The sequence below is a fragment of the Coregonus clupeaformis genome, chromosome 16, assembly GCF_020615455.1.
Source record: "Coregonus clupeaformis isolate EN_2021a chromosome 16, ASM2061545v1, whole genome shotgun sequence".
NCBI lineage: Eukaryota > Metazoa > Chordata > Actinopteri > Salmoniformes > Salmonidae > Coregonus > Coregonus clupeaformis.
The window spans coordinates 26,238,047-26,259,262 of NC_059207.1; the positions used below are offsets into that span (position 1 = coordinate 26,238,047).

Here is a 21,216-nt window from a genome sequence, read left to right on the forward strand (position 1 = left end):
CCCTCACTGTATATAACATTTTTGTGTTTTTAGATGTCTCAACATACAGGACCACAATGGAAATAAGTATGTTGACTGTGTTCTTATGCTTGCTGTATTCAATTAATTAATTTACAGTCATTTTGAGACCAAGGTAATTTTTGCATGGCTCCCTTGGAAAATATACAGTGGTCTCCCCTGCCTAAACAAAGGTTAAAGGTTTATTTTAATTTTTGCATTGTCATTTCAGAAAATGTCCATAATGTATCTGCCGCTAATAGTGGGATGATAGTGTTTCACAGTATTAATTACAGTTTTGTGATTGGCTGTGATATTCACCTATTGATGAGCGGCATCTGTTGTCAAAATGGGAAAACGGTTCTGACTTTGTGGCTGTGTTATCTAGTGGAAATCGCTAATTTCCTGCTTGCAAAAATTCTACACTGTCTGCTCAATTTCAGTTTATTTGAGAAAACAAGCACTGAAATAGTATAGGAAATCATTGTGCCATCTAAATCGCTGGGAAATCAGTTTAGAATTTTTGCAACCAGGAAGTGATAGCGATTGCAACTAGATAACACAGCCACAAAGTCAGAACAGCTTTCCCATTGTGACAACAGATGCCGCTCTGGCGGGAGAAATCGATAGGCAAATATCACAGCCAATCACAACACTGGCAGGTAAGTAATACTGTGAAAAACTATCTTTCCACTATTAGCGGCATATATATTATGGACATTTTCTGAAATTACAATGAAAAATTAAAAATAAATCCTATGTGTAGCACCTTTAAATAAAACAGAAATAAAGACATTAGGATCTTTGCGTGTGGAAAAACGTACATTTGTGAGCCAGCAGCGTATCAAAGCATTCCCCCCACTTCAGAGCCTCCTCTGGCGATGGCCTAAAAATGAAAGCAAAGAAAGACAAATTACTAATACATCAAGTTTCTTATTGCGTGGGAGCCTTTCAAATAAATACCCTTCTCTCACACTGTGCCGTGTTTATCTTGTACTATAAGTGTTTATCATTATACTCGGACTATGATTAAAAGTATTTCCTACTGTAAACAGCACGAAGTTGAGGTGATTGACGAAAACGGTAACTATTCTCTCATAGCAAAAACATGACATGCTGATCACCAACATGACATGCTGATCACAAACTGAACGACAGGTGTTGGTTGGTTTGTTGTTGTAATGCTTTTCATATAACTCTAGTGTATGAAGTCGGTTTGAGGTACAGTATCCTCTTCTGAGGTCTTGGGATGCGCCAGTGGATGGAGTGTGCTTTACAGTGTAGGGTGAAGTTGCCCCTAAATGATGATCTTGGGTCAGTTTTGCATTTCCCTCACTAATGGTTAAGGTTAGGATTGGGGTAGGGGAAGCTGGTCCTAGATCTATACCTAGGACCAGCTTCCGGAGTGCTCTTTACAAGGAGGCTCTTACTTGACAGACTTCAGGACTTTCTCTAGCCCGTTTGTTGGGTTGCTGCCATAGAAATCATTCTTCCTCCTTAAGAAAGTCAAGCGATTTTTCATGTCCTTGGCCCTGTGGAAAACATATTTTTTTATTATGTCAATGCCAGAGTATACCCCATAGAGTCGATCCGCTGACTGATACAATCCACTAGCATTGCTACATGCACCCAAAATGCTAGCTAGGAGATTCTATGACGCTGCTAAATAACCAGCTTGAAGAAAATAAAAAAAAGGTTTGGATGAAACAACACTCTAGGTAAATCAAAAATAAGATAAATCAGTTTTTTTTTTTAAAGCAAATGTCTCTAGTCTCCAGTTCTTGTTCCAAAATGAGGAGAGAGAACTTTGGGAATGAAAATGAGAGTAGTTATATCATGATAGAAACATTTTGAGCATAGCAACATTTGATAATGATTGTGATTCAGTGACTGCTGAAGAACAGAGAAGAAACCAGAGGAGGAGGTCAAACAGGATAGCACCAACAATTCGTCATGTCACCCGATCTCTCTGTGTTGCAGCTGTCGATTTCAATATGAAAAGATGGGGGGAAAAGTTTTGACACATGCTTTGGTGAATTTGCAAAGCATGCAAGACAAGAGATACTGATTACCAAGACATATGCACACCACAGTACTTTCTGCCTGCCCCCTCCTCTCTCCCTCGCGCTGGCAGCATGGCATTAGTGGAAACCAAGACAGTTTTCGGGGCAGGCCTGGTTGTCGCGTCATCAGGGACAATTTTAGCATTTTAGCTAACCCTAACAATTTCCTAACCTTAACCTAATTCTCCTAACCTGCCACGTTAATTATACTAACCTGCCACGTTAATTCTGCTAACCTGCTGTGTAAATTCTCCTAACCTGCTACGAAAAGTAACTTCTGCTAGTCAAAACTGGCAGACCTGCCCTGAGAACAGTCTTGGTTTCCACTTATGCGATACAGCTTCGCGCTGGCTCGCCTGCTCTTTCTCGTCGCTAATGATGCGAGTGTGTGTTCAATCTTCGGTCTGTCCATACACTTTTTGGTCCAGACGGAGACATGGATTACTCCAGCTGCTCTCTCGTCAATGGACTATGTGTTCTCTCAAAATCTGAGAGCATCTGGTCATCGCGGTGGTGGCACAGGGCTACAACTTTTTTCCTAAGTGAAGATGTTCTCTTTAATCCCTCTATCAGCTGTCTATCTCATTTGAATTCCATGCAGTCACTGTCACAACTATAAAACTTGGGTGAGCATCCACAATGGAGGAAGTTTATCATTCTACAGTTGGCCTACATCTGTCAATCAACTGATGGCCCAAATCAACTCATCAACTCAGCCAGGGAAACACAACCAGTAGCCTATTATCGCTTTTCACACCTTTCATTATGTGACAATGGCTAGGCTATTGGGTAGCCTACAGAATGCAGCCTATTGGAAAATAATCAAATAACATGGGGTTTGTTGCAACCATCGATGGCACTTGATAATTGCCAGCTGATGTCTCGTTAAACCATCAATATGCACTAAATTCACCCGCACAGCTGATCACAATTGCAACCATTATTGGTTACCTCATTATCGCTCCCTAAAAGATGATGTCGGTGTTACCTAGGTGTTGCCATTGGAACAACTTAGCCCTTTTCAACCAGACTAAGGGCTGTACAATAGAAAAAAGTATTAACTCGCTTAACATGCCAAATCTACTGTGGCAATTTACCCAACACTTTGTATGAATGGAAACTAATGTTGATGTAGCCTATAGATATTATTTTATTTGCTTCCTATTTATGTTATCCAAAAGTGTCTGGTATGGTAATTTCTTATCAAGATCATGGGGTAAAATATCCCTGCACCATCCATATTTGAAATGTGTAACTTAATCAAGTAAATCGGGGTAGATTGAGTTATTTGTGCCAGATGGCCATTGGCCGGAATCAAACCCACACCAACACGGTAGGACTATATGTGCACACTGAAGAGAGAATATTATTTTCATGATATGCCCTGATCCCAATGAAACGACGGCCCCCACATGGAGAGAAGGAGAACTGCTCATTTTCAGAGATTCACAAGGCTCATTTGAATTTCCTGATGCAGCAGGAAAATTCTCTGCAACAAAAGGGATCAAGTTAAGATCTGACATCTGTACCTTCTCTTCCCCTGTATCCGCTGATAAGCCCACTTTCTACATTTTAAGCTTCTGCCTCCAACCATGGGAAACTCTTCCCCACTTTTTCCTCCCTCCTTATTCCTCCCTCCTCCCTTTCTGCGGACGACTTTGTCAACCACTTTGAAAAAAAGGATGACGACATCCGCTCCTCATTCACTCAGCCTTCTGAGTCCATTGGTCCCACTCACACAGAACTACCTTACGGCTTGACCTATTTCTCCCCTCTCTCTCCAGATGATATCCTGTGACTAGTGATGTCCACCCGCCCAACAACCTGCCCACTTGACCCCATCCCCTCCTCCCATCTCCAGACCATCTCTGGAGACTTTCTCCCTTTCCTCACCTCCCTCCAACTAATCCTTGACCACGGGCTGCGTCCTCTGACTTCGAGGGCCAGAGTCACTCCCCTCCTCAGGAAACCAACACTTGACTCCGCTGATGTCAAAAACTACAGACCGGTATCCCTTCTTTCTTTTCTTTCCAAAACACATGAGCGTGCAGGTTCTGACCAACTCTCTCGCTATCTCGCTCAGAACGATCTTCATGACCCTAACCAGTCAGGCTTCAAGGCGACTCACTCAACTGAGATCGCTTTCCTCTGTATCACAGAGGCGCTCTACTAAAACTGACTCTCTCTCCTCTGTTCTCTAAAGCTGACTGCCTCCTCTGTTCTCATCCTCCTAAATCTATCTGCTGCTTTCGACACTGTGAACCATCAGATCCTCTTTTCCACCCTCTCAGGGTTGGGCGTCTCAGGCTCTGCACACTCCTGGATTGCATCCTACCAGGCAGGTCGCTCCTACTAGGTGGCATGGAGAGGATCTGTGTTTGCACCACGTGCTCTCACTACTGGTGTCCCTCAGGGCACGGTATTAGGCCCTCTTTTCTCTCAAGTTACTCAGCTCTGTCAAATCCTCACATGGTCTCACTTATCATTGCTATGCGGATGACACTCAACTACTCTTCCCCCCCCTTCTGACACCCAGGTGGCAACACGCATCTCTGCGTGCCTGGCAGACATCTCAGCTTGGATGTCGGCCCACCACCTCAAGATCAACCTCCCAGGGAAGGCCTGCCCGCTCCAAGACCTCTCCATCACGGTTGATAACTCCACAATGTCCCCCTCCCAGAGTGCAAAGAATCTTGGCGTGACCCTGGACAACACCCTGTCGTTCTCTGTAAACATCAAAGCAGTGACTCGCTTCTGCAGGTTCACGCTCTACAACATCTACAGAGTACGAAGTGGCGCACACTCAAAAATGCTGGGTTAAAAACACCCAATTTGGGTAAATCTTAGAACACAAGTTGGGTTATTTTGACCCATTGTTTTCTTTAAGTTGGGTTGTTGAGCTATCCACAGGGTCAGATCAGAAGACTGGAGGCGTGGCCTAGTAGAGGTAGTGTTTTCATATAGTTATTTTTGGCCACCTGTGAGAATAAATGTCATTCCGGTTCATACGTTCTGTTGTATTGTCAACACATGTTAAGGTTGAACACTGACACTTTTATAGCTTTAATAAGGCTTACACAGGAGTATAAGTTATTTAAGTGCCTATGCATATCCCAATGTTGGGATAGTTACCACTTTGTTATGTTTAAATAATAATGTTATACATTTTACATTCCAATATGTAATGTGAAAAAATATTGAAGGGAAATTTATATTTACAGTGTACAAATATAACATAAACAGGAATTACATTTACCTCGACTGGTGAGCTCGTCTGAGTCGGTGTCTGCGGAGTCGCTGATGGAGATGCTCTCTGGTGTCAAAAAGTAGTCGCCACTGATCATCTGAACCAGCTCCCACCACAACATTACTATTTCTCTCTCCTGGGAATCCATTGATGCAGTAGAAAGCTAAGCTAGCTAGCTAAGATGTAGGCAGTAGTGACAGTGTGACTATGTATGATGGGGTTTTGACAGATCTGAAGAGCGAGAGAGAGAGACTGTGTAGCCTGAGGTAAAGTTTTTGTTTTACTGCGGATGATACGATATAGCAGCTATGGTTGGGCAAACAGGAAAATCATCCAATTGAATAGCCTATTGCAGTTTGATTGAAAATATATAGCTAACTAGCTAGTTTGCAATTCATTCCTGATTTTGGGTTTTGATAGAGCAGATAAGATAGTACCGCAAAAGCCTGATGTGATGTGTTACAAGCTAGCATCCACCGAACCGATGTGAAAGTGCTCCGTTTCATTCTACGTTTATAATATTAAAAACTATATTTATACTCTGAATTTGGCAATAAGACATACAGATTATGAAAGCAAAGACATTTTGTTAAAATCAGATGAAACTCCCAAACAGCGAAAAATCTAAATGGACAAAAACACAATTTATATGCAAATTAGCCATAACGACTTCAGACTGATTATGATAAAGTGCGTCACATATCATAAAGTGGTAACTATCCCAACCTTGGGATACGCATAGGCACTTAAGGAACTCAAATTGCGTAAGCCTTATTAAGCTACAAAAGTGTCAGTGCTCAACCTTAACATGTGTTGACAATACAACAGAATAGATGAAGCGGAATAACATTTACTTTCACGGCTGGCCAAAAAGAACCAACTGAAAGCCACGCCCCTTCTAAGCCATGCCTCCAGTTCTGATCTGACCCAGTGGACCATAGCTCAGTGACCCAACTGGCTGGGTCAAAAATAACCCAACGTGTGTTCTGTTTTTAATCCAGCATTTTTTGGAGTGTGGTGCTTGCATAAGGAGCAGCAAGGGGAACAGCCCCTCCTTACCTTCAGGCTATGCTCAAACCATACATCCCAACCAGAGCACTCCGTTCCGCCACCTCTGGTCTCTTGGCCCTCCCACCCCTACGGGAGGGCAGCTCCAGCTCAGCCCCGTCAAAGCTGTTCTCTGTCCTGGTACCCCAATGGTGGAACAAGCTTCCCCCTAAAGTCAGGACAGCGGAGTCCCTGCCCATCTCTCAAAAATGTCTGAAACCCTGTCTCTTTGAAGAGCATCTTAAATAACTCTCACGGCGCACCCCTCCCCACAAAAAAAATAAATGCACTTCTCTTTTCCCACTAGCACTGACTTTGCTGATAAATACTTTGTTGAGGGAAAATGTACTTAATACAATTGTGATCTGTTGTCTCACCTAGCTATCTTAAGATGAATGTACTAATTGTAAATTGCTCTGGATAAGACTAAAATGTAAAATGTGTGTAGAATATCCTAGCCTATTCATTGATCATAGGCCCTGCTTTACAGAAATTCTGAGATACAGCATTCTATTGCAAGATACAGCTTTTGATTGCAGATAGATAGGCCTAGTGCACAGTTCTTACTCTGTCTGCTTGGTGCCCCTCCCATCTCTCAACGTCCCTCGCTAACTCGCTATGAAAGATGCAAGTGTTCTTGGAAGTACGGCAACGAATCAGTCTCTTCCGTTCCAGAAATACTGAATCTTAGGAGTCGATTCTGCTATCTTGACACTCTCCACCACTACGGCATCATCGTTAACAGTTGGAAAAATTGCAGAAAAAGGCAAGCGAGAGCAGGGAAGTTCTGTATGGCAATACTTTGAGAAGTTAAATGAGAACGAAATGTAAACTTGGCGGGGTGGAATTGAGGTACAGTAATGGTAGTACAGGTGCAATGTGTAACCATCTGAAAGGGACACACCGTGAGACACAAACCATTGCTGTGAATCACGTGGAATTTTATGAATTTTTCTTATAATTTCATGAAAAAACTACAAAAAATGTGCTGTTTAAACGTTAAGAAAAAATAATCATGGTCAAATGTAGGGAATAGGGTGCCATTCGGGATGCAACCAATTACATAAATAAAAGTAACACAGTCGGCCACATCGGCTTCAGGGGTTTAGATACGGCAGCAGCTATAAGATAACATGAGGTAGCTACTTCTCTGTCGTGACTCGTAAATGTCCTACTGGTAAAATCGTTTCAGACTTAGTACCTGGGTATGTTTGATACGTCCTGGGGACAAAACTCATAGGGACTCAATGGAGAAAGCTGTTATATCATTCAGTGTAGTCCTTCTATTATGCTCCTCATCTCTTCACTGTATTCACAGCTTCCTGTCAAGACTGCTAGAGATTTTTAGCCAATGTCCAAATGTATCAGGACTTACAGGTTCATGGATTTCTTCTTTTTCGTGTGGCCATGTTCAAACTCACAGTTACAGTCAGATTCGCTGCATACCTTTGGGGAAAGAAAGGAACACAAAGAGAGAGAGTTAGAACAAGAGAAAGACAGAACAATTTGGAAGAGAGCAAGTATGTGTTTGCGATGTATTCTTTGTCGAAATCCTATATGAATCAAGTGTTTCCCTAACTGCTGTATGGCATTTTAGGAGGGGATACAATTCAAGTGATGCTCAACGCCGGGGGAAAAATGGTCTGCCATTAAATTAATGTGGAAGTCATCGGATCTGAGTTCAAATAGTATTGGTTTCCCTTCAAATTGTGTGTTTGAGCCTGTCTGAAATGCCAGATGGGGCGTGGTAGGGTTATATTTTGTTTGTTTTTAATCTTGTCCTTCCTCTACCCTCAACCTCTCCCATCTATTTCTGATCCAGTTTGATTTCTATTTGCCATATATTTTTCACTGTGCTGTTTCACAAAAGTTCTGAACCTATGTACATTTTAAAGACAGTATATTTTACATTTGTTATCTCGTTGTTATTAGTCCCACCCTTCAGCTCCATTCAACCGCTCCCATCTATCTCTTAACACCATCCATATTGGATTGCTATTTGCCATATATATTTTCAACTGTGCTGTGATGCTTCACAAAAGTTCTGAACTTTTCTATTCTCATAGTTTCTACAGATTGTAAATTAAAGATGAACATTTTTTGCTAAAAGTATTATTATATTATTGATCGATTGACTATGACTTTTCAAATCACCCAGTATTGCTATCTGCAGCATTAGCTCCAGGTAAATGTTGCAATTCTTCAGCCATTCCTGGACCTGTGACCAAAAACAAACTATATATGGACAGTACCAAAATCAATGGTCTAATGATTCTGTATCTTCGCAGCAAAATCTGCAGAGCTGGGAAGGTTGGACCCCCCATATATATAACATTATATTGGTTGCAATAATTTTGTATAATAATTTAAATTGAAAAATGTAAAGTTTTGAATCCGGCGTCGTTTTGCGTATCACTTCATAAACCATGTACCATGGAATCGGTACATCAAATATCTCTTCCAAAATATTTTGCAATCTATATGGCACAGCTGTACATTTTTTGGTCCTTAAATGAAAACTGGAATATTTGTTTAATTTGTCACAATGTTCTTTAACCAATTTTGGTCTTTAATGAAGGGCCGACAGACAAGTTCCTAATTGCAGCATTACCGCAAAAAATGGAAGAGGCAACTGGACGGGGGAAAAATCCCTTCCACTTGACCTCTTCCATTTTTTTGTGGTAATGCTGCAATTAGTTGGTTGTAATTTTGGGTAGAGCAGACATTTCCATATTTTGTTGTTAGCTGCATGTGTGACATAACTCCACCAGTCCTATTTATGATATAATTTACAAAGATTAAACTTTAAAAAAACTTAAACTTAAATCAATTAGTATATTTCAGTTTAACCACAATATTTGTTGTGTTATTTGTCCTGTCTTTTCTGGTGGATTAAACTGAAATTGCAACCAACCTTCTATGGCTTGTTTTAAAAATAGCAATATTTTGGAGATGATTTCCTTTTCAAAAACCTGAAAGTGAGGGGTTGTAATCTGAATAAAGGGAAAAAGTCCCTTCTTGAACATTGGGTGAGACAATCTTACTAGTTTGCTAGAGAACCAGTTCGGATTTAAGTATAATTTTTGTATGACTGAAGCTTTTAGTGATAGGTCTAATGCTTTAATATTTAATAATTTCTGTCCTCCGAATTCATATTCATTATATAAATAGGCCCATTTAATTTTGTCTGGCTTGCCGTTCCCTATAAAATTGAATATTTTTTTCTCATATAATTTAAAAAACTGTTCGCTAGGACCATAAGCAAATAGGTAAACTGGGATAATACTAAAGAGTTAATCAGGGTGATTTTTCCACAAATTGACAGGTATTTACCTTTCCATGGTAGCAAGATCTTATGTATTTTTGCTAACTTTCTATTAACATTTATTGGAGTGAAATAATTTAATTCATTTGGGATATGTATTCCGAGTATATCCACATCACCATCAGACCATTTTATTAGTAAACTACAAGGTAATGTAAAAGTTGTATTTTTTAGTGATCCAATACGTAATATAGTACATTTATCATAATTTGGTGGTAATCCAGAGAGATTTGAAAACGTATCTAGATCCTATATGAGGCTGTGGAGGGATTCAAGTTGTGGATTTAAAAGAAAACATGAATCATCAGCGTACAATGACACCTTTGTTTTTAAGCCCTGGATTTCTAATCCCTTGTATTATTGTTGGATCTGATTTTAATAGCTAACATCTCGATGGAAATAATAAATAGATAAGCCGATAGTGGACAACCTTGTTTCACTCCTCTTGACAGTTTCAAACTTTCTGAGAAATAGCCATTATTTACTATTTTACACCTAGGGTTACTATACATGATTTTAACCCAATTTATAAGAGATTGACCAAAATTGAAATGCTCCAGGCATTTATATATAAACCCCAGTTGTACTTTATTAAATGCCTTTTCGAAGTCTGCTATGAATAGTAGGCCTGGTTTCCCAGATTTTCCATAGTGTTCTATTGTTTCCAGTACTTGCCTTATATTATATCTTACATGGATTTATTAGACTTTTTAAAATGTAGATGTTCCAAAGGTCTGCATTAGTGGCTTGTAGGCTATGTGTGGAAGCCAGGAGATGCTAAATGTGTTTATGTTAATTAACGGTCAATTACCGTGAGACCGACAGTTATTTGCTTGACAATCACCGGCTGATTAAATTTCGTGACCGCCACAGCCCTTATATATAGGTTAATGAGCCATATCTGTTTATGGTCCAATAACATATTTAAAATCATCCATCTACCTTGAGGATCTGTTTGGACAATTTGCACATTCGGATCAAAGTTACTGTTAATTGGATTCCGGTTGAGCGATGTAGAAAGAAGTCGCACGAGGTCTCTCCTCCGACAACTTTTTAGCCTAAATTCATACTTCTCATGACCTCAAAAGTTATTTTAATTACCCAGTAATAGAGTGTATCTAAGTTAGCATGAGCAAACCAGTCACACGCTTTGGGAAATCGACTTCACTACACCAAATCAACTTCAGCTAAAATGGCTACCATCCCACCTTCATAGCCACTCCGGGCGATACGGCTAACCCGATAACACCGGAGATCCTTGTCAGAGAGCTGGAGAAATCACGTGAAAGTTTGGCAGCAGAAGTCACCGAATTGCTGAATAACTCACTGATGGCTGCTCTGGCTCCAATTCAGGCAACCGTGGAAACCATCCGTGGTTCTGTGGCATGTCACACTATCACACTGGCTGAAGTTGAGGCCAGGCGACCAACTCACTATGCTGGAAACCAGGCTTGACGATGTGGCCGCTGCCAACAAGTCGATGCAGCTACAACTGGAAGATTTGATTTCACGTTCAAAACACCAAAATATCAGCGTGATTAGACTGCCAGAGGACTATCATACAGGACCCCCAACCCAGTTCATGGCAGAGCTGTTCAATGAGGTTTTGGGCGATGACGCTTTTCCCAATCTTCCTGAACTCACTCAGGCGGCCGACCGCATCCCATCATAGTGCGGTTCCATTGATACAAAGAAAAGGAGCTCGTCCTTCGGTGGGCAAGGGAACACGGCGATATAACTTTCCAAGGCCACAAGATCAAGTTCTACCAGGATTTCAGTTGTAGCCTGGCGAAGAAACGGGCCGCATTCAACGACATCAAGTCCACTCTGTACAAGAAGGGAATCTGCTTTGGGCTGATTTATCCTGCCTATCGGAACTCCTGAAGAAGCTGAGTTCTTCTACCGACAGCGCATACATGCCTGGATTGGGATGATTTCGCACCTACCTGTATTATGTGAGTAACGTTAGTCCTAGTGACCGTGTGGACACTAGGCTACATACATCTATGGCTATCTATCGATCCGTTTCTCGTTAAATAATCCTATGCTAAAGCTTGCTGGCATCGCATAACTAGTTTGTGTTGTTGACAATGACATAATATGCTGTCTCACTGCTCTTTATACTTTAATTTGATCTTGTTTAGTTTCTTAAATCAAAGACAATTGCTGTTAAAAGCGCAGCATTTTTATTTATTTATTTTTACTAAGGTTTTGAACTTGCTGCTCCACTTATAGCAATCTATAGCCCATACCCAAATGAAATAAATGAAAAAAAGTTAGCAAAAATAGATAAGATCTTGCTACCATGGAAAGGTAAATAACTGTCAATTTGTGGAAAATTCACCCTGATTAACTTTTTAGTATTATCCCAGTTTACCTATTTTCTTATGGTCTTTGCCTATGCCTAGCGAACAGTTTTTTTTTTAATTATATGAGGAAAAAATATTCAATTTTATTTGGAACGGCAAGCCAGACAAAATTAAACGGGCCTATTTATATTATGAATATGAATTCGGAGGACAGAAATTATTAAATATTCAACCCATCACTAAAAGCTTCAGTTATACTTAAAAAGTTATACTTAAATCTGAACTGGTTCTCTAGCATATTTGTAAGATTGTCTCACCCAATGTTCAAGAATGGCCTTTTTCCCTTTATTCAGATTACAACAGCTCACTTTCAGTTATTTGAAAAGGAAATCATCTCCCAAATATCACTATTTCTAAAACAAGCCATAGAAAGTTGGTTGCAATTTCAATTTAATCCTCCAGAAACGACAGAACAAATAATGGAACAAATATTGTGGTTAAACTCAAATATACTAATTGATAAAAAACTATTATTTTTTGACCCAAAAAAAAAAAAAAAGCTATAATCTTCGTAAATTATATCATAGGTAGGACTGGTGGAGTTATGTCACACATGCAGCTAACAAAAACATATGGAAATGTCTGCTCTACCCAAAATTACAACCAAATAATTGCAGCATTACTGCAAAAATGGAAGAAGAAAGTGGAAGGGAAAAAAGTAAGGAACTTGTCTGTCGGCCCTGCATTAAAGAACATAATGGCGTTTCAAGATTCAAGATTCTACATTCCAAGATGGCGTAGCAGTACGGTCGCTTTTATTTTTTCGTCCTGTGTAAATATCCCGTTTCTTGTTTTTTTGTCTATATTTCTCAATTTTTTACTTTCATTCTTTAACTAAATATACTCTCCTGCAACCCGCCTCACCCAACGTGGAAAGGATTCTATTATTTCTTTATAACTTTCATCAAGAACCGTAAGCTGAAACGTGTGTAGCCGCAATCTGAATTGGCTACCTGCTATTAGTTACCGTTAGCGTCTTCACCACTGTCCGTGGCCTACACTATCCACCAGCCAGCTCTAGCTAGCCTGGACAATTGTCGGCCAGTCTGCACAGCGTGCTATCGACCCAGCGTGCTATCGACCCATAGCTTATTGGACTTTCTGCCGGAATCACTGGACCCTAGCGCCGGATCATCACAACCAGCTAGCTAGCTGCAACTAAATGGCTACCTGTTATTAGTCACCGTTAGCGTCTTCACCATTGTCCGTGGCCTACACTATCCACCAGCCAGCTCTAGCTAGCCTGGACAATTTCGTCGGCCAGTCTGCACAGCGTGCTATCGACCCAGCGTGCTATCGACCCATAGCTTATTGGACTTTCTGCCGGAATCACTGGACCCTAGCGCCGGATCATCACAACCAGCTAGCTAGCTGCAACCTGTTGTTGGCTGATTACCATTACCATTGCCATATAGCAAGCACCAGTTAGCCTTGAGCTAGCCTGCTAGCTCCCTGCTAGCTGTGCTGAAGCACCAATTTGAACTGCTCTCGGACTCACATATTGCTGTTCACTGGACCTTATGATCACTCAGCTGCACAGCTGATGCCTGCTGGACTGTTCCTTTACACGGTACTCTGTCCTGTTTATTCTGTTTAGTCTTAGCCCAAAGCGTTATCGCTATTTCCAGTTGTGTCTTAGCTCTCTCTAATAACACGTGACTGCTTTATGCCTCTCTCCCATGTCAATTATGCCTTGCCTATTGCTGTTTGGGTTAGTTCTTATTATACAATTTCAATGTAGAACCCCTAGTCCCTCTCAAACTGTCTCATATAGTTCCTTTGTTCCTCCCCCCATACACGCCGAGACCGGCTCAATCGATGCCTCCAATGACGCTATCTCTTTCATTGTTACCCAACACTTAGGATTACCTGAACTGTACTCATATCCTTCCATATCCTTTTCTGTACATAATGCCCTGAATCTTTTCTACAACGCCCGGAGAACTGTCCCCTTTATTCTATGTACCCAACGCACTAGAAGACCAGTTCTTAAAGCCTTTAGTCGTATCCTTATTCTAGTCCTCCTCTGTTCCTCTGGTGATGTAGAGGCTAACCCAGGCCCTGCAGCCCCCAGTATCCTCCTACTCCCCAGGAGCTATCATTTGTTGACTTCTGTAACCGTAGAAGTCTTGGTTTTCTGCACATAAATATCAGAAGCCTCCTTCCTAAGTTTGAGTTATTCACTGCGTTAGCACACTCCGCCAACCCTGATGTTCTAGCAGTGTCTGAATCCTGGCTTAGGAAGGCCACCAAAAATTCTGAAATTTCCATCCCCAACTATAACATTTTCCGTCTAGATAGAACTGCCAAAGGGGGTGGAGTTGCAATCTACTGTAGAGATAGCCTGCAGAGCTCCATCATACTATCCAGGTCTGTGCCCAAACAGTTTGAGCTTTTACTTCTAAAAATCCACCTTTCCAGAAATAAATCTCTCACTGTTGCCGCTTGCTACAGACCCCCCTCAGCCCCCAGCTGTGCCCTGGACACCATATGTGAATTGATTGCCCCCCATCTATCCTCAGAGTTCGTACTGCTTGGTGACCTAAATTGGGATATGCTTAATACCCCAGCCATCCTACAATCCAAGCTAGATGCCCTCAACCTCACGCAAATTATCAACGAACCTACCAGGTACAACCCTAAATCCGTAAACATGGGTACCCTCATAGATATCATCCTGACTAACTTACCCTCTAAATACACCTCCGCTGTCTTCAACCAGGATCTCAGCGATCACTGCCTTATTGCCTGCGTCCGTAACGGGTCCGCGGTCAAACGACCACCCCTCATCACTGTCAAACTCTCCCCAAAAACACTTCAGCGAGCAGGCCTTCCTAATTGACCTGGCCCAGGTATCCTGGATGGATATAGATCTCATTCCGTCAGTAGAGGATGCCTGGTTGTTCTTTAAAAGTAATTTCCTCTCAATCTTAAATAGACATGCCCCATTCAAAAAATACAGAACTAAGAACAGATATAGCCCCTGGTTCTCCTCAGACTTGACTGCCCTTGACCAGCACAAAAACATCCTGTGGCGTACTGCATTAGCATCAAATAGCCCCCGTGATATGCAACTTTTCAGGGAAGTTAGGAACCAATATACACAAGCAGTTAGGAAAGCAAAGGCTAACTTTTTCAAACAGAAATTTGCATCCTGTAGCACTAACTCCAAAAAGTTTTGGGACACTGTAAAGTCCATGGAAAATAAGAGCACTTCCTCCCAGCTGCCCACTGCACTGAGGCTAGGAAACACTATCACCACCGATAAATCTACAATAATCGAGAATTTCAACAAGCATTTTGCTACGGCTGGCCATGCTTTCCACCTGGCTACCACTACCCCGGCCACCAGCTCTGCACCCTCCGCTGCAACTTGCCCATGCCCCCCCGCTTCTCCTTCACACAAATCCAGACAGCTGATGTTCTAAAAGAGCTGCAAAATCTGGACCCCTACAAATCATCTGGACTAGACAATCTGGACCCTTTCTTTCTAAAACTAGCCGCCGAAATTGTCGCAACCCCTATTACTAGCCTGTTCAACCTCTCTTTCGTAACGTCTGAGATCCCCAGAGATTGGAAAGCTGCCGCGGTCATCCCCCTCTTCAAAGGGGGTGACACTCTAGATCCAAACTGTTACAGACCCATATCCATCCTGCCCTGCCTTTCAAAAGTTTTTGAAAGCCAAGTCAACAAACAGATCACCAACCATTTCGAATCCCACCGTACCTTCTCCGCTATGCAATCCGGTTTCCGAGCTGGTCATGGGTGCACTTCAGCCACGCTCAAGGTCCTAAATGATATTATAACCCGCGATCGATAATAGACAGTACTGTGCAGCCGTTTTCATTGACCTGGCCAAGGCTTTCGACTCTGTCAACCACCGCATTCTTATTGGCAGACTAAATAGCCTTGGTTTCTCAAATGACTGCCTCGCCTGGTTCACCAACTACTTCTCAGATAGAGTTCAATGTGTCAAATCGGAGGGCCTGTTGTCTGGACCTATGGCAGTCTCTATGGGGGTGCCACAGGGTTCAATTCTTGGGCCAACTCTTTTCTCTGTGTATATCAATGACGTCGCTCTTGCTGCTGGTGACTCTCAGATCCACCTCTACGCAGACGACACCATTTTGTATACATCTGGCCCTTCATTGGACACTGTGTTAACAAACCTCCAAACGAGCTTCAATTCCATACAACACTCCTTCAGTAGCCTCCAACTGCTCTTAAACACTAGTAAAACAAAATGCATGCTCTTCAACCGAACGCTGCTTGCACCCGCCCACCCGACTAGAATCACTACTCTAGACGGGTCTGACCTAGAGTACGTGGACAACTACAAATATCTAGGTGTCTGGTTAGACTGTAAACTCTCCTTCCAGACTCACATTAAGAATCTCCAATCCAAAGTTAAATCTAGAATCGGTTTCCTATTTCGCAACAAAGCCTCCTTCACTCATGCTGCCAAACATGCCCTCGTAAAACTGACTATCCTACCGATCCTTGACTTCGGCGATGTCATTTACAAAATAGCCTCCAACACTCTACTCAGCAAATTGGATGTTGTCTATCACAGTGCCATCCGTTTTGTCTCCAAAGCCCCATATAATACCCACCACTGTGACCTGTACGCTCTTGTTGGCTGGTCCTCACTACATATTCGTCGCCAAACCCACTGGCTCCAGGCCATCTATAAATCACTGCTAGGCAAATCCCCGCCTTATCTTAGCTCATTGGTCACCATAGCAACACCCACCCGTAGTCTGCGCTCCAGCGGGTATATCTCACTGGTCATCCCCAAAGCCAACACCTCCTTTGGCCGCAATTCCTTCCAGTTCTCTGCTGCCAATGACTGGAACAAATTGCAAAAATCTCTGAAGCTGGAGACACTTATCTCCCTCACTAACTTTAAGCATCAGTTGTCAGAGCACCTTACCGATCACTGCACCTGTACACAGCCCATCTGAAATTAGCCCGCCCAACTACCTCATCCCTATATTGTTATTTATTTTGCTCATCTGTACCCCAGTATCTCTATTTGCACATCATCTCTTGCACATCATTCCAGTGTTAATACTAAATTGTAATTATTTTGCACTATAGCCTATTTTATTGCCTTACCTCCATAACTTGCTAAATTTGCACACTGTATATTAATTGTATTTCTGTTGTATTTTTTTTGATTTTTGTTTTGTTTTACCCCATATGTAACTCTGTGTTGTTGTTTTTATCGCACTGCTTTGCTTTATCTTGGCCAGGTCGCAGTTGTAAATGAGAACTTGTTCTCAACTGGTTTACCTGGTTAAATAAAGGTGAAATAAAATAAAATAAAAAATAATTGGTTAAAGAAAATTGTAGTAAATAAAAAAGTATTCCAGTTTCATTTAAGGACCAAAGGATTGACAGCCGTCCCATATAGATTGCAAAATATTTGGAAAGAGATTTTTGACGTACCAATTCCATGGCATAGTGTTTATTAACTGATACGCAAAACGACGCCGGATTCAAAACTTAGAATTTTTCAATTTAAATTATTATATAAAATTATTGCTACCAATAGAATGTTATTTATATGGGGGATACAATCTTCCCAGCTCTGCAGATTTTACTGCGAAGAGACAGAATCATTAGATCATTTGTTTTGGTACTGTCCATTTGTAGCTTGTTTTTGGACACAGGTCCAGGAATGGCTATAGGATTGCAATATTTACCTGGAGATAACCCTGCAGATAGCACTACTGGGTGATCTGAAAAGTCATAGTCAATCGATCAATAATATACCTTTAGCAAAAATGTTTATTTTCAATTTACAATCTGTAAAAATAATGAGAATAGAAAGGTTCAGAACTTTTGTAAAACATCACAGTACAGTTGAAAAATATATGGCAAATAGAAATCCAATATGGATGGTGTTAAGAGATAGATGGGTGGTGTTGAATGGAGTTGAAGGATGGGACTAATAACAACTAACAACAACTAATAACAACAAGATAACTAATGTAAAGCATACTGTGTCCATAATAAGTATATAGGTTATAGGTTGAGAGCTTTTGTGAAAGAGCACAGTTAGAAAGATATGGCATATAGAAGCAAACCGGATGGACACCATGAAAATGATTGGAGAGGTTGAGGGTAGAGGAAGTTCAGGAGTAAAAACAAATGAAATAGAATTATTGTAAAATTGACTGTGTCCATAAAATGTATATAGTATGTACAGTGCCCTCCACAATTATTGGCACCCCTGTTTAAGATGTGGTCGAGGACTTCCAAAAATTCTCCTTTTTTTTTAAAAACAACATAGAACCCAAATGCAAAAAAGAGAAAAATCCAACCTTTTATTTAAGTACATTACTTTGGTGTAAAAAAAAAATCACACATTTAGAAAAATAAAACTTGAAATCATGTCTCCCACAATTATTGGCACCCCCTGATGTTAATACTTTGTACAACCCCCTTTTGCCAACAAGACAGCACTTAATCTCCTCCTATAACATTTCACAAGATTGAGAACACAGAGAGAGGGATCTTTGACCATTCTTCTTTGCACAATCTTTCTAGATCATCCAGTGTCCTGGGTCCTCTCTTATGCACTCTCCTCTTTAGCTCGCCCCACAGGTTTTCGATTGGGTTGAGGTCTGGGGACTGAGATGGCCATGGGAGGACCTTGACTTTGTGACTGCTGAACCATTTTTGTGTAGATTTTGCCACATGTTTTGGATCATTATCCTGCTGAAAGACCCAATGACGACCCATCTTCAGCTTTCTGGTAGAGGCCATCAGGTTTTTATTTAAAATGTCCTGGTAGTTCAAAGCGTTCATAATGCCATGCACCCTAACAAGGTTCCCAGGGTCTTTGGAAGAGAAACAGGCCCACAGCATCACAGATCCTCCACCATACTTCACGGTGGGCATGAGGTGCTTTCGGCATACTCATCTTTTGTTTTACGCCAGACCCACTTAGAGTGTTTGTTGCCAAAAAGCTCAATCTTAGTCTCATCTGACCAAAGCACACGATCCCAGTTGAAGTCCCAGTGCCGCTTAGCAAACTCCAGACGTTTACGTTTGTGAGTGTTAGTGAGAAAAGGCTTTTTCCTTGCATGCCTCCCAAACAGCTTGTTGGCATGTAGAGAGCGTCTGATGGTTGTTTTGGAGACTTTGTGACCCCAAGATGCCACTCTTTGATGCAATTCTGTGATAATGAGCTTAGGACTTTTTTTTACTTCTCTTACCATCCTCCTCACTGTGCGTTGTGGCAAGATAAACTTGGGACCTCTTCCAGCCTTGTTTGTCACTGTTCCAGTTGTTTTAAACTTCTTAATGATTCCTCTGACTGTAGATACGGGCAAGTTAAGGCGAGTGGCTATTTTCTTGTAGCCATTGCCTGACTTATGAAGGTCGACACAAATCTGCCTTACTTGAATGGTGTGTTCTCTTGTCTTTGCCATGTTGACAAATGGGTAAGAGAATTAGGCCTCTGTGTCACGTCATATTTATACCCCAGGGAGACAGGAAGTCATGAATTACTAATCAAAAGTTCCTAGATACCCTGACCAACTTTAGCAACTACAGAAAAATATATTTAAAAAAAAAATCAATTAAAATTTTCAGCGGAATTGTTAGGGGTGCCAATAATTGTGGGACACATGATTTCAAGTTTTTTTTTTTCTAAATGTGTGATTTTTTTTTACCACCAAAGTAATGTACTTAAATAAAAGGTTGGATTTTTCTCTTTTTTTTGCATTTGGGTTCTATGTTGTTTAAAAAAAAAAGGAGAATTTTTGGAAGTCCTCGACCACATCTTAAACAGGGGTGCCAATAATAGTGGAGGGCACTGTATAAGCTGGAAGTAGAGGACTAAGCATTGTTGTTCACTAGTTTACTCCAATTAGAGAGAGAAAAACATATGGGGGATTGGAAGTGATGCAGACAATTACATTGATGGAAGTTACAATCTATCTGCAATATTAAAGCTGATCCACCCCCGAATGTTCTTTTTTTTAAATATTTAAAACAAAAGATCTATAGCCCACATGGTAGTTTGGCTGCCTTTAGGTCGTTTCGGATACTAATGTTACTCGCTAGTTAGACACCGATCCTGTCTACCGATATTTGTGTTTACAGTGCCTTCGGAAAGTATTCAGACCCCTTCCCTTTTTCCACATTTTGTTACGTTTCAGCCTTATTCTAAAAAGGATAAAATTATTATTTTTTCCTCATCAGTCTACACATAATACCACATAATGACAAAGCGAAAACAAAAATACATTGTTTACATAAGTATTCAGACCCTTTAGGTGCCTTTTGGCAAACTACAAGTGGGTTGTCATGTGCCTTTTACTGAGGAGTGACTTCCGTCTGGCCACTCTACCATAAAGGCCTGATTGGCGGAGTGCTGCAGAGATGATTGTCTTTCTGGAAGGTTCTCCCATCTCCACAGAGGAACTCTAGAGCTCTGTCAGAGTGACCATCGGGTTCTTGGTCACCTCCCTGACCAAGGCCCTTCTCTCTCGATTGCTCAGTTTGGCCAGATCTATGCTTTGACACAATCCTGTCTCGGAGCTCTACGGACAATTCCTTCGACCTCATTGCTTGGTTTTTTGCTCTGACATGCACTGTCAACTGTGGGACCTTATATAGACAGGGGTGTGCCTTTCCAAATCATGTCCTATCAATTGAATTTACCACAGGTGGACTCCAATCAAGTTCAAGAAACATCTCAAGGATGATCAATGGAAACAGGATTCACCGGAGCTCAATTTCTAGTCTCATAGCAAAGTGTATGAATACTTACTGTATGTCAATATGGTATTTCTGTTGTATATTTGAAATACATTTGTCAATATTTCTAAAAATATATTTTCGCTTTGTCATTATGGGGTAATGTGTGTAGATTGCTGAGGATTTGTATTAATTTAATCCATTATAGAATAAGGCTGTAACGTAACAAAATGTGGAAAACGTCAAGGGGTCTGAATACTTTCCGAAGGCACTGTATATTTATTTTTATTACAATCCCTACCATGGCTAGTATTGGGTGTTCCTTTATTCGACTCCTCTATGGGAACTTTGTAATATTTAGAATAGCCATGGAGTAGTCTTTGTGTCTCGGAACATCCGGTTAGTTTATCGACTACGAGAGCTACTCATTTCCCTTTTCATCTTTTCTCCTTG

The 21,216-nt window shown here is 41.1% G+C and overlaps 1 protein-coding gene across 2 annotated transcripts in view; it reads right to left on the minus strand.

The window, feature by feature from the left end:
- LOC121584298 (regulator of G-protein signaling 3) overlaps positions 1-21,216 on the minus strand; it is a 128,969-nt gene that overhangs the window by 21,639 nt on the left and 86,114 nt on the right. For both annotated transcript variants that reach the window (XM_045225641.1, XM_045225642.1), the window contains 3 exons: positions 7,730-7,800; positions 1,428-1,529; positions 822-883 (listed from right to left, as the gene is read on the minus strand). In XM_045225641.1, the coding sequence (XP_045081576.1) occupies positions 822-883; positions 1,428-1,529; positions 7,730-7,800 (235 nt within the window). The remainder of the gene's footprint in view (positions 1-821; positions 884-1,427; positions 1,530-7,729; positions 7,801-21,216) is intronic.